Consider the following 14,382-nt stretch of genomic DNA (forward strand, 5'->3'; position numbering starts at 1 on the left):
CACACATTCGGGCCATATTTTTCTTCTTCGTTTGTCTTGTTCTTCGATCTGGCAATTTGTTTTTTTCTGCAATTTTATTTTCGATCTGGTAGTACAAATCTGGAGGAAAAAATGTCTTCTTCTTCGTTCTTCTCTTCTTCTCTTCGATCTGGCATTGTTTTTTTTTTTTTTTTGCCATTTTTTTTCTTCTTCTTCTTCAACCTGGGAGTACAAATGTGTAGAAAAAATTTCTTATTCTTCTTCTTCTTCTTCTTCGTTCTCTGTTCTCCTTCGATCTAGCATTGTTTTTTTTTTTTTTTTTTTTGCCATTTTATTTCTTCTTCTTCTTCAATCTGGGAGTACAAATGTTTAGAAAAAATTTCTTATTCTTCTTCTTCTTCGTTCTCTGTTCTCCTTCGATCTGGCATTGTGTTTTTTTTTTTTTTTTGCCATTTTATTTCTTCTTCTTCTTCAATCTGGTAGGACAATTTTTGTCTTATGGCTGCGTTGGCAATGGCAATGGCTGTTATTGTTGGAATTTAGAGTTGATGTCGTGTTAAATGTATGGTTTCTGATTCTGGGTGCTGGTTCTTTCAATCTTTATCTTTTCATCAACCACGTATGAAATTTTTTACTTTTGCAAGATTGTGATGCCAAATAACATATTATCCATCCTCTAATTACTAAAATTTTATCTAATTTATCTAAAATTTCAAATTGCTATCCTATAATTGTTCTACATATTCTGTATGTTGTATTGAACTTGTGGATGCACAAATTCTGCCGTTCGGCTAGTGTACAGTCCTTGCTTCCAAGGTTATGTGTTAGTGCCACATTTAGGGAATTAGTAGCTTTGGTCATCTTGATAACATCTTTAGAAAATTTAATCTGGTGGTTTCTGAGCTTTCAATATGTCTTAATGAAATGCCAACCAGAGAAGCATAGTTTTGACCAGAGAAACATAATTTTGATGGCTTTTTTTAATTTTATTTTTTTATTACTTTTTTTGCACCCGATGTCTCAATTTGTGGCTGCTAACTAATATCACAAAAATATGTACTTGTAAAAGGTATAGTTTTATGGTCTGGGCAATGACGGAGTACTATACAGGTGGTCTAGCACAATTGCAAAGATTTTAACATCTAGACCATCAGTAAGAAAGGGTTGATAAATCTTGAAACCTGAATTAAGTGCATGAAACTTATTTTAATCGCCCAATCACATGGGACTAGATTGGATCAGACTTTAGTGTGAAATTTGGAACTTTGTTTCATCTTGTTGGATGAAAGTTAGCAGTTATACTATCTTAATTTAAGTATGGCGGTCTATAAAGTGGTAAGGGCCTTATTTAAGATTTTCAAGTAGTTGGTGGGATCCAGCTGCAATGAAATTGTGGTATTTTCCTTGCCATGGACCTTTACCCCAATCTCTCCCTCTCCTCAGAATCGGTCCTACATGTAATCTTATTTTGTTTTTATCATTACACTTGATGGAACTTGTCAAAAGAATCTATACTCATCAGGGAACTTTTCTAATAAAATCTCTACTCTTGAAAGGGGTTGCTTTTACTTGAAGTATAAGAGCAGATTACCCATACATATGAATATTCTAGTGTTTATACAGGGATTTTGTCTTATCAAATGTCTTAACTTGTTGAAGAAGGCCTCCATTTTTTTTTTTTTGCCATTTTATTCTTCTTCTTCTTCAATCTGCTAATACATATTTGTAGAAAAAATTTCTCCTTCTTCATTCTTCATCTTCGTCCTTCTTCTTCTCCTTCCATCTGCCATTGTTTTTTTTCTGCAATTTTATTTCTTCTTCCATATGTACAATGCTTAGTGTACAGTCATGTCAAGTTTATACATTTGTTAATGTTGGACTTGTCCTTCTATGCGTAGGCTGTGAATGCTGATTCTGTATCGGAGTTGAGTGAACTTGGAAATCAATTAGCCAACAAAAGCCGTTATCTAAAGTTGAGGTATGCAGCTATCTACCTACAAATATGATTGTCAATGTATTTCTAACATATTTTTCTTTCTCTTTTTAACATTCATTGATTAGACTGTTCTGTTTTTTTTTTTTTTTTTTTTTATGTTATTAGTTGACTGCAGTTTATCCTTTGAATGCATTGCTTTTAAATTTAATATGGAAAATAAAAATAAGTGTAGCCACATCATGCTAGAGAAACAGAGAAAGATAAAATTAGATCTAGAAATCTTTCGTTTATCTAAGATAAATATATATTATACAACATATTGCTCCTACGATCACTTCTTTCCTTAATGTGCTCCATTAATAAGTACCTCAAAAGGTACCTACCATTAATCAATTTGATGTCAATATATAATAAAAACTAAAATATATATATATATATATATGTATTTTCTTTGTGAGTGCTTACTTTGAATATTGACATGAAAAAGTATTTGGAAATTAAATAGAAAGAAATCATCATCTATTCTAAAAACTACAGTTGATAAAAAATAAATCCAAGAATGTATATCAAATTCATTTTTCAATATAAGCCTCAAAGCTTGAGAATATTTTTACTGGTCTCAACTTGAACCAGGGACCCTCAAGAGAATACTTGTAATGTAAGTCCACTATAAACAAGGATGTGTGCTAAGAATGGGAAGAGATTAACTTAGTCGTTGCGCCTAATTATTGAATAAGCAATGGGAAATTAAACTATACATGATGTGGTTGGTGTTGAAGGTAGATGGATGAGGGCCCCAAAGCATGAAATTGTATTGAAGTTTCATTCTCATTGAACTTTGGTTTACTTTTTTCCTGAGTGGGGTTAGTTCTATGCACAATGCACTTCTTTGATAAGAAAATAAAGAAAAGGAAAGCAGAAAAAAACAAATTAACGTTTCTTTCCTCCTTCCATGAGTATTTCTTAATTGGATTCAAAAATTGGACTGGAGCTAACCATATATATAGTACATATGTACCATGTATAGTTCTTCTAACGCTTTGCGGTTTAAATGAAAAAAATAAAAATAAAAATAAAATACAAAGATTATGCTTGAATAATGATTAGACCAGTCCTTTACCAAAATTTAAAAATGAAAGTATGATTAGATTGGTCGAAGATGATTTGCAAGCTGAAAGCTAGAGAACGGAACCGACACCAAACTATAATAAGTTGGGCCTTAAACATTGTTATTTAGTTTACTAGAAGCCCAATTTTCAATGCAAATGATAAACTCATGTATACTTGTATCCAATTGGTGGATGGGCTTGTGGTCCGAAATCTTTTTTTCTTAAAATTTTTTTAAGAGATAGCCCAGTTATTTGTTTCTAGTAATCTTTTCAAGTATACTTGTATCCAACTGGTGGATGGGCTTGTGGACAAAAATCTTTGTTTTCTCAAAATTGTTTTCAAGTATACTTGTATCCAAGATATATTTTTGTAAATTATAATTTTTTTGTACATTAAAATGTTATGTTTGTTTTTTTTTTTTTTTTTTTTTATTTTTTCTTTTTTGTAGTGAATATGGATCGAAGAAGATTAGCTGCATTATTGATGCTTCCAAATGATTAGGCATTAGAATATTTTTGTACATGCTTTATAGTTGTCGGGTTTATGTACATGTATGTAGCAATGCGATTGAGAAATGATAGAGGTGTTAGGAATCGAATAAATAGGACTGTAGAGTTGCGTTCGTCTTTTGTAACTAGTTTGTTGGACAATGATGTTAACTGTATTAGTCAACTTAGGATGGATAGGAGAACATTTGGTATTTTATGTCAGTTATTACGCCATGATGGATATGTTAAAAGAGATGGTACTGTTTACATTGGAAGAGAAAGTGTGTATATTTTTGCATATAATTGCTCATCATACAAAGAACCGTACAATTATCATTAGATTCAATAGATCGGGGGAAACAGTTAGTAGATATTTCAATTCAGTGTTGAATGGAGTGTTACGTTTACATGGGACATTGTTAAGGCATCCTGAACCTGTGTCAGATAATTGTTCGGATGATAGATGGAAAATATTTAAGGTATGTTAATCAATTAGTTTGGTTACTTTATTTAATTCGTAGATATATGTGGCAATATCTTATGTAACTAATTTTGTTTGTGACCTAGAATTGTTTGGGAGCATTAGATGGAACTTATATTAAGGTTAATGTACCCGAAATCGATAAGCTGAGATATCGAACCAGGAAGGGTGAGATAGCCACAAATGTCTTAGGTGTATGTAACCCAAATATGGAATTTATATTTGTATTACCTGGTTGGGAAGGTTCCGCTTCAGATTCAAGAGTACTTCAAGATGCATTAAGTTGGCCAAATGGATTAAAAGTACCCACCGGTAAGAGCAATCCTTAAAGTTCATATTGTAGTGGACTAACATTACGTTATCTAATAGGAGCCATTTTTCTGTGTTAGGTTATTATTATTTAGTGGATGCTGGTTACACTAATGGTGAAGGATTTCTTGCACCATATCGGGGAACAAGATATCACCTTTCCGAATGGAGAGATGGTTGTGCACCTGCAAATCATGAAGAGTATTTCAATATGAAGCATGCATCTGCTAGAAATATAATAGAAAGATGTTTTGGGGTTCTAAAAATGTGATGGGCAATTTTAAGAAGTCCATCGTTCTATCCAATTTCAACCCAAATTAAGATAATTACTGCATGTTGTTTGATACATAATCTTATTAGGAGAGAAATGGCACTTGATCCTGGAGAAGCTGAGTTTGATATGAGTAACAATGCTGACATAAGTGGGGATGAAGATATTATAGGATCAATTGGTTCTTCGGATCAATGGACTAATTGGAGAAATGAGTTAGCTAGGCATATGTTTGATGAGTGGAGAAGTCGTCGTGGTTAATAGTTGATTGTTATGATTTATATAATTTTGTAACTGTTTAATTTTATGGTGTTTGTTACGTCTTTTTTATGAAGACTAAATTATATTAAATATAACATATGAGAATTTTATTATTTGTTATTAAATTCATATTTTTTATGGTATTTTTGGAATCATGGAATTTTTACATAAATAGCAATGGAAGCTGGAGGTAGCAGTAACGATAATAGGGGTGGTGACTCTAGGCGTACATGGACTCAACGAGAGGAAGAAGCTTTACTGATTATCTTAGATGAAGCTGTAGCTAGTGGGCAACGTTGTGATACAGGGTCATTTAAGCCTGGCACACTTACTATGATTGAGAGGCGATTATCTGAGCTGTGTCCTAATTCGAGACTGCGAGCGAATCCACATATTGAGTCGAAGATGAGAAAGTGGAAGAAGCAATATGGTATAATATATGACATGCTGAACAAAAGTGGATTTGGATGGAATGACTCTCTTAAATGTGTGGAGGTTGACAGTGAAGAAGTTTGGCAAGCATATGTGCAAGTTTTGAATATTATTTGAAAATATATGTTAATTTTAATTTTAGTTTGTTATCTTGCATTTATTTTTTCTTAGCTAAACGTTGGCTTTTTGTATTTTAGAGTGCCCCAAGTGCAAAAGGTTGGAGAGGAAAATCTTTTCCTATTTATGAGAAGCTTGCTAATATTTTTGGGAAGGATCGGGCAACCGGACGTGGAGCACAAACTCCAATTGATATGATAAATGAAATAAATCTGGACACTGCAAATGAACTAATTGATAATGTCGATTCTCCAATGTCTGTGAATCGAGGAGGTAGTGAGCCATCTACACAAGTCCAAGCAAGAGGTAAACGAAAATCTAGATCGAAGGACGATGACATTGTAGCCGGGTTAGGCAATGCAGCAGAGAAATTATTTGATAAATTGGCTGCAAAGTTGGAAAAATCCGAGGCTTATTATCCACAATATTTAGCTATGGAGCTTGACAGGTTAGGATTTGAGGCCAGTGATAACCTCAAAATCTCTAAGGCAATGAGATCGGATCCATCGAATATAGAGGTTTTTAAGGTTATTAAAACGGATGCAAGGAAGATTGCATTTGCTCGTGACTTTTTGGATAACTAATTTAGTAAAGTAGTGGACTACATATTTCTGTTTATGTATGGGAGGATGATAATTATGAACAATTAGGTTTGAAACTTATGAACTTGTTGTATGGTGGTGGATGTTTGTTTCTAAATTTGCATGTAAGGATAATTTTATGATTATTATGTTTTAGAATATTCATATACGCGTGATTGAGTTGATTTATTGATTTTTTAATTGTATTACTATATTATATTATAATCTATTCTTATATGCAGGAATATTAAATGGCAAAGAGAAGAGTTTATGTTGTATTTAAAGGTAGAGAACCAAGGATATATAATTCTTGGCCTAAATGTCATCAACAAGTGCAAGGATTTAGAGATAATTTATATCAAGCATATAATACAACCCAAGAAGCTGAAATTGCATATGTTGAGTATGTAGAACAACGGATGCGGAATCGTAATGACGCAAATCTAATACGAAATACCAACGCACATACACATGCTCAATTGAACAATGAATGGCGTAATGGTTTTATAGTAGGTTTTTTATTTGGATTGCTATCAACAAGTGCATTTACTTATTTGTTTTATAAGTAAATTATCCTTGTAAAATCCAATATATTTATATTTATGTAGTACTTGTTATTTAAATTGCTACATGTGAAATCTATATACATATACGTATAATTTGGATATGGATATTCTTATATTATCAACAAGTTCTTAATTACATATACTGTTAATTATTTCTTTATTTGTGAATAATTGTTATTTATGATTTACCATACTAAAATTTTATTTTTATTGGTTTTGGAAACAATATATTTATGTAATTTATGGGTTGAAAAAATATTCAATTGTCTTATGCATACCATTAAAATATATTTATTTTTAATTAATTGTTATTTATGGCATACTATGCTTTAAGTTAATTTTAAGCTATTTCTAAAGTTATGTATTAATATTATTTGTGGGTGTATACAACATATTTTGTATATTTTGCATGTATATATAAATATATAGATATATAAATGTACAACTTTAATTAGATGTAATAATTTTTTTTTCATATAAATTTAACTTTTAAAATTTTTATTTTTTTAAATTAAAAATATAATTACAAAATAGTCCTATCCAGTCTGATTCGGCACCAAACATGGTACAATTAGTCCATCATTTAGTCTGGAACTATGCCAAACATAGTACTGTACTAATTATCCTGTCCGATCCTATCCGATCCTTTCCGATCCGGACCTATCCGGCGTACCAAATACCCCCTAAGTGGTTTAATCCAAGAGGTGTTCACACCCCAAGGAAGCAAGTTCATTACTGAAGATGAACCAAAATTGGTCCATATGATTGGGATGGTGGATGCCAACGTGAAAGAGAGTTTAACACATGGACTTCTACAACATGGTGATGTGGCATCATATGGTGACATGGCATCCAACTATCCAAATTTTATAATTAGGAAAATATTAATTTTTATTTATGTTTTGATTGAATTTTGGCATGTTGTCTATTTGCTTTCCGAATTTAGTGTTTATTAGGTTTTTAAATTACTTTCCTAATTTTATTAAAGTTGAATTGGTCAAAGAATTAAAGGCCATTCAAATTAGAAAACTAGGAGCTAAATTAGGTTTCCTAAACCTAACCAAATTAGGTTTCGTAAACCTATCAAAATTAGGTTTCCTAAACCTAATTTTCATTATTATTCCACCTTTACTTTTAGCAAATTTAGGAAAGCTTTGTAATTTATTTTGCCTATTTAAAGGCACATAAGTCATGAATAAAGGGGAGATTACAATTTTGATTCAAAGTGAGAGTGATTCTCTTAGTTCTCTAAAAACTATATCGAACTTTTTCAAGCTTTGTTTGTGGAGTTCAAATTCGACTTATCAGTAGGTTATTCCGCACCCTATTGTGGTGTCTTCACTATACCAAGGTTCTTACCTCAAATATAGGTAACGGGTCGAGGTCTTCCATTGATAACTTGTAATTAGACGGTCCTAATTCAATCTTTGTTACGGGTTTAGAGGCAGGTCGCTCTAGGTTCGTATCATGATCTTAATCAACCTTTGGTACGAGTTTAGGAGTAGGTCGTCCTAGGTTCGTATCAGTTGCTATTTTCCTTTTTCTTATTTTATCTAATGGATTTGAATGAATATTGTATTCATTATATTAGCCTATTAACTAGTTAAGTAATACTGTGTAATACTAGAAATGTGCTGATGGTAGGGGAAAGCTTTGTAGAGCTCCTTCCACATAGATTCAAACCTCTAGAGCTTTTGGCCTTTGCCTGTGTACCTAGCTATCCTTGGCCTACATCATCCCTTCCTTCCATAGAAGATGTTATTTTTAAGAATAATATGAGTTCTTTTGCATTTTTTTTTCTTTAGTTTGCTAAGTATATGTATTGAATTCGCAATGAAGGTAAGGTTCCGATTACAAGTATGTACCTCCTTGCCTCCCAATCGTTATTTTTTAGCCGGTTGGAGAGCTTGTAAAATGGAAATGCTTTTGTCCTATAGGCATTACCCTTGTGCCCTTTCTGATGCCCGGTTAGCTGTAATTAAAGGTGGAGTTGCCTCCCCTTTACTTTCTATTTTCAATATAGTTAGAGTTGTAATTCTTGTTTCCGGCCTTCCAATAGGCTTTTTTCCTTGTACCCACCCATAATAAGAATACTATAATATGCTTTACTCTCTATCTTATCTTGTAGCAAGGCACTTTTTCTTCTCTTACAACACGGGATGAAGTGTATCACTTTCTACTAACCGATGAACAAGAAGCCTTTGGATATTTTTCTTTTGTTTTACTGATAGTGCATTTACTGTTGTCTACTACTAGTTTCGTTAGTACTAATCCTTCCAAAGTTTTTTTTTTCTTTTTGATTTACTATTGATCTTGTTATTATGAGGTTAGCTTTCTTTAAGCAAAGAAGTTGTTACTAACTTGATTCACTATATGAGGGAAAGTCAGTCGGTAATTTTCTCGCATGAAGATGGTTTTGGACTTGGCATTGGTTGAGCATGTACACTTGTTATTGATCGATCCATCTCTCAAAGTGAAATATCCAGTTCCATTTCACTAATTGATCCTTGGGTATCTCTTTCACCAAAAGTGCCTTCCATTTTGGCTACTTAAGTCCCAGTGGTTGTGATTTAAAAATATATCATCCAAGGAAACAATTGAGGGAAAAAAAATCATCCATCTATTCTAAATATGTAAGTGGGGATGTAAATCCAGTTCTAAACAGTACACATATGTAGAAGGAAAATATTTAAGTTAAAATCATTATTGGGGTAAAAGGATGCGAGCCTCTTGACCTCTTTAACCATACTTGCACTTTTGAAAGAAATGTTCACCATTACCCCTGGTATGAAGCCTATGCACCAAGTAACTTAATCGAATGGAGTTAGAAGGGAAGTGATGGTTAATATAGAGAGAGGCTAAGGCAGAATCATGAAATGAAATAAGGTTTGTTAGAAGTTAATGGAACAAAAAGCTCATTTAGTGGTCGATTCAGCTAAATAAAAACCTATTTGAATGGCTTTTAGAGTTAGTCATCAAATGGTTATTTTGATTATTTTGCTAAGAGATATCTAGTCAATTCTGAAGTCACCAAGAAGCTGTCATCATTGCAAGACACCTATCTTGAGCCCCATCGCTTGCGTCTAGCATCTATAATGGATATCTACTATATAAGTTATTCTATAAAGGAGGCATATCTTAATGAAATGATTGAATCGAGGCTCATTCCTACCCTAATTGTTACTTATTCGCCATCTCTACCCCTCAACCATGATAGAGACTATTGTGTACACGATGGAAATTTGAATGAGAACTGGACTTATTCTATGATGAAAGAAATAGCACCCATAAGAGAAAATGATAGTGGACAGTTTGCCATCAGCTATCAGAACTTTCATTAGGACTGCAAGGTTGGAAGTGACTTCTCACTTGCATGTTCACTATACCCGAAAGAGAGTGAAACTTATATTGGCTATGCTATTTGTTCTTTCTTTCATCTGGTTTTGAAGTGTGAAACCCTTATTGTATTGGTTGTCAACTGACTGACTTACATGAAGCTGTGATGGTACTCCATGAAATCTAAGTCACGTGAATCCGCAAACTTTGGTAAGGTTATATCTCTACTCATTGGCTAATTAATTGCGTAGGTTACTAAGTAAGAAAGAGAAAAGGGTTTTTTTCTTCTTCACTCTACCTTCTGTTGTTGTGTTATACATGAACCAACTATTTATGCGTTCAATAGAATGTTAATGAATTGGGGATTGAGGGAATTTCTTAGTAGTAGCCTTGGCAGGATATATAGAAATTCTCTCTTATTGTGATCCTCTAGCTTAATGTGATGAAATTGCTAATCAAGTTAGGCATAATAAGTCCAGATCTAGGCATTAAAGGCTTTGGTAACTTTGTTTTAGGAAAGAAAGTTCCCAAGCTTATTTTGAATTGAGATAGCAAGCAACCTTGGTATTTTATAAGTTTTAGAGATTCAGATAAAAGGCATTAGCAGTTTTACGAGGCTAATTCAATTCAGTCTTGTGAAGCTGTGAAATCTTCCCATCCTCTGCTTTATGAAGCTTATGTACTGCGAGTAGGTTTTATCTTCTTGTTGGAAATTCTGCTACAATAGAGAAAAGAATTTGCTTAGGAAACTGGAAAAAAGAAACACAAGAAGAAAAGGATCATAGCCATACATATCCCTTACATAGCTGGAAGAGGATATATAAAAGGAAGAGCTTTAGCATTGCACAAGCTAGTAATTTTTCCTTTGTAATGAACTTGGCAAAATAGCCTAGTAGCTTCAGGAGAACGGGTGCTGCCTCCTCACAAAGGGTTTGTGGGTGAGATTAAAAAGGCATTTGTGAGTAATAAACCTATGCTGAACATGATTTATAAAGATATTTATTCAAAGATGTTTTTGTTGTATAGAACTTTATCTGCAATACTAAGAGCTTTACTTAGTGGAGATTTAAAAATTTTGGAGAGATTTGAAGTGACTCTAGACTCCATCTTGGGGTGCTTCTGGTCATGTCCTCATCATTCAAAATTGATACGAATCTAGGACGATCTGCTCCTAAACCCATAACAAAGATTGATTTAGACCATCTACTTACAAGTTATAAATGGAAGACCTTGACTCGTTACCTATATTTGAAGTAAGAACCTTGGTATGGTGAAGACGCCACAATAGGGTACGGAATAACCTATTGATAAGTCAAATTTGAACTCCACAAGCAAAGTTTGAAAAAGTTTGATATAGTTCTTGAAGAACCATGATGTGTAAAATCAACTTGTAAGTGCACGAATCGTTTTCAAGTAATAAAGTGGAAAAATAGGGTTGTCGTACCCAAGGGATTAAGAATTAAGTACCAAAGATAATTAGGTTTTGGTAATATTTGAACTAGCATTTAAGATGACAATTGAAAATTAAATAAACTAAATTAAACAAAAACAAGAAATTAAAATTAGATCAATTTCAAGTAAGAGAGTGAGTTTAATAATTATGAATACTACGGCATTTGATTTCACCACTAACTATTCCAATTTAATTACTTCAATATGTGAATTTAATTAACTCGTAATTTTGTTAACCACACTTAATCACAAAATTAATCAAAAGTAGTTTCCACTCACAATTGATAATATTCACATAACCTAATTTATTCGTTCCGGCCTATAAATAAAATCATGCAAATTCATTAAGCATAGATTAAGCAAATAATATGCCATGAGACATAATTATTTTCTAATCAATTATGCATTCATGTAAATCATTGGAGATCCATAATATTATTTTTTTCCAAGCTCAAATATTGTTAAAATCATTCATTCTTTCCGGCCTATAAAAGCATTAAGCATACCAATGATTTATTAACAAAATATATTACTAATTAAATAAAACCCAACATATATTAAAATAATTAAACCTTCATAGTTAGGGCTATATCATAGCGCTAGCTATGAAATTAGTTTATGACAAAAATAATTTCAACATCCATAATTATAAAGAGAAAAAAAAAAACAATGATATTCACAATTAAAGAGAAAGAGAAGAGAATAAAAACTAGTGAAGAAATCCTCATCCAAAAGCTCTCCAAGTCATAGCTTTGTTCTCCAAGCACACGTCTCTATGCCTCCTTAAAGCTCTTAATTAACTCTCTAAAGTTGTCTATCTTCCTTCAATGTGGTGGGAGCTATATATATAGGATCTTGGAAACCTTTTTCTCTCTTTATTTTCAATGTGGGAGTCTTGAAATATAACTTTTTTAGGTCATCAAGAGGGTTGGAAGAATTTCATCTGTCAAGAGGAAACTCGATATTACTTGCTCTCCAATACTTTCCATTTCTCTAATTCTTTCTAAAAAAATAGTTAATTAGTCTAATTTTCCCTTAATAAAGCATGTGACATGACATTTGCTTCATTAATGATAAATTAACCAATTATTGCCACTTATCTTTATCTTGGCCCTCAAATTGCCTTGATTTCCTCTTTTGATCAATGTTGGAGATTTAACTAGAATATTCATTTTTATAAATTTCAAACTTTAAATGATGATAACTTTTTGCTCGCACTTTGATATTCAAAAATAATAAAACATTTGAGATCGTCAGATCATGAGGATTCATATGACATCCACTTCCACTATGAAATTCCCAACAGAATCTTTATAGAATCTTCAAGGTATCCTTTTTGAATCTTTTTAATGCTTAGTCCATTCAAGCTCAAATCTTGCTTCCCACCATAATTCGACCTAAGAAATCCATTTTTATGGTTGTTTTCTTGAAATTCTTCCTCCTTCACCTAGATTAAGAAAAATACATAATTGAGTGTCTTTCCATAATAAATTAACACAAACTAACAAATATTAAGCTATAAATATGGCATAAAATCATCAATAGTTTAGGCCTAACAAACCACGAGAATCACTCTCACTTTGAATCAAAATTGTAATCTAATTTTTATTTATGACTTATGTGCCTTTAAATAGGCAAAATAAATTACAAAACTTTCCTAAATTTGCTAAAAATAATGATGGAACAATAATGGACAAAAATTAGGTTTAGGAAACCTAATGTGGTTAAGTTTAGGAAACCTAATGTGGTTAAGTTTAGGAAACCTAATTTGGTTAGGTTTAGGAAACTAATTTGGTTAGGTTTAGGAAACCTAATTTGGGTCCTAGTTTCCTAATTTGAATGGCCTTTAATTCTTTGACCAATTCAACTATAATAAAATTAGGAAAGTAAGTTGAAATCCTAATAAAAACTAAATTAGGAAAGTAAATAGGTAACATGCAAAAATCATATCAAGACATAAAGAAAAACTAATGTTTTCCTAATTATAAAATTTGGTCAAGCTTAGTTGAAAGCCATGCAAGCTCATATCACCCTACAAGTGGCAAAAGTGCAATGTCACCATTGGATTCCACGTTACCATCCAAGTCATCAAAACTTTCCACATCACCATGTTGTAGGATTCCTTGCGTTAAGCTCTTTGTAATGCAGATAAAGTTCTATACAACAAAAATATCTTTGAATAAATATCTTTATAAATCATGTTCAACATAGGTTTACTAATCACAAATGTCTTTTTAAGCTCACCAAAACTAACATAAAAAATTTCTCTTTTCTTTTCTTTCCTCTCTTTTTCTTTCTCACTCAGGGGTTCCATTTGTTTTCTCTCACACTCGGCTTTTCCAAACTTCCTCACACTCCTTCTAATTGGAGTTTAGGACACTTACCTGGTTGTTCTTGCATGGCCTTGTTCCCTTGAATAGTTGTTGAAGCCGTGGGTGCTATACTAGCCTTTTCTTTAAGCTTTTCGACCTCCCTCCTCTATAGAGCTAATTGATCACCAAAAACCTGTTTAAGAGTTATTAGCATAAGCACCACTTGTTTATCCTTGAAGTTGAAGACAATCGTACTAGTACGACCATGATAATTAATATCTCTATCAAATTGCCATGGACATCCCAAAAGCAAATGACCAGCTTGCATTAGTACCACATCACAAATAAACTCATCTTCATAATCACCAATAGAAAATGCAATCTTCACTTGCCTATCCACCTTCAATTCTCCACAATCATTAAGCCATTGTAGCTTATATGTTTCTAGAGGCTTCATAGTGGGTAAACCTAACTTTTCAACCATATTAACACTAGCAACATTAGTATAACTCCCACCATCAATAATCCTACTACATACCTTATCCTTGACTTTGCACCTAGTATGAAAGATATTCTCCTATTACACTTCCCTCTCATCTTTATATACAGTTAAAGCTCTTCTAGTAACCAATGACAAGTCCCCACCAACTCAATACTTGTAATCTTCTTCATCTTCATCACCAACGTCCTCCATTGGTGACATGGATTCATTGTCTCACTCTTCCTCTTCAGTTTCAATGCCTCCACTTTC

General features: G+C 32.6%; 1 protein-coding gene across 1 annotated transcript; it reads left to right on the forward strand.

The window, feature by feature from the left end:
• Positions 1-683: 683 nt before the first annotated feature.
• Positions 684-6,095, forward strand: LOC132800000 (uncharacterized). Its single transcript, XM_060812868.1, has 3 exons — positions 684-1,957; positions 5,011-5,366; positions 5,465-6,095. The coding sequence occupies exons 2-3, from the start codon at positions 5,013-5,015 to the stop codon at positions 5,966-5,968; spliced, it is 858 nt and encodes a 285-aa protein (XP_060668851.1). The 5' UTR covers positions 684-1,957; positions 5,011-5,012; the 3' UTR covers positions 5,969-6,095.
• The last annotated feature ends 8,287 nt before the right edge of the window (positions 6,096-14,382 follow it).

This window comes from Ziziphus jujuba, chromosome 11 (assembly GCF_031755915.1).
Source record: "Ziziphus jujuba cultivar Dongzao chromosome 11, ASM3175591v1".
In the NCBI taxonomy this organism is placed as follows: Eukaryota; Viridiplantae; Streptophyta; class Magnoliopsida; order Rosales; family Rhamnaceae; genus Ziziphus; species Ziziphus jujuba.

Excerpts from the sequence above, each read along its gene's own strand:
- LOC132800000 (XM_060812868.1), top strand. The coding sequence starts at position 5,013 with ATGGAAGCTGGAGGTAGCAGTAACGATAATAGGGGTGGTGACTCTAGG. Across the intron at positions 5,367-5,464 it reads TTTGGCAAGCATATGTGCAA|AGTGCCCCAAGTGCAAAAGG; the intron begins GTTTTGAATATT and ends TTTGTATTTTAG.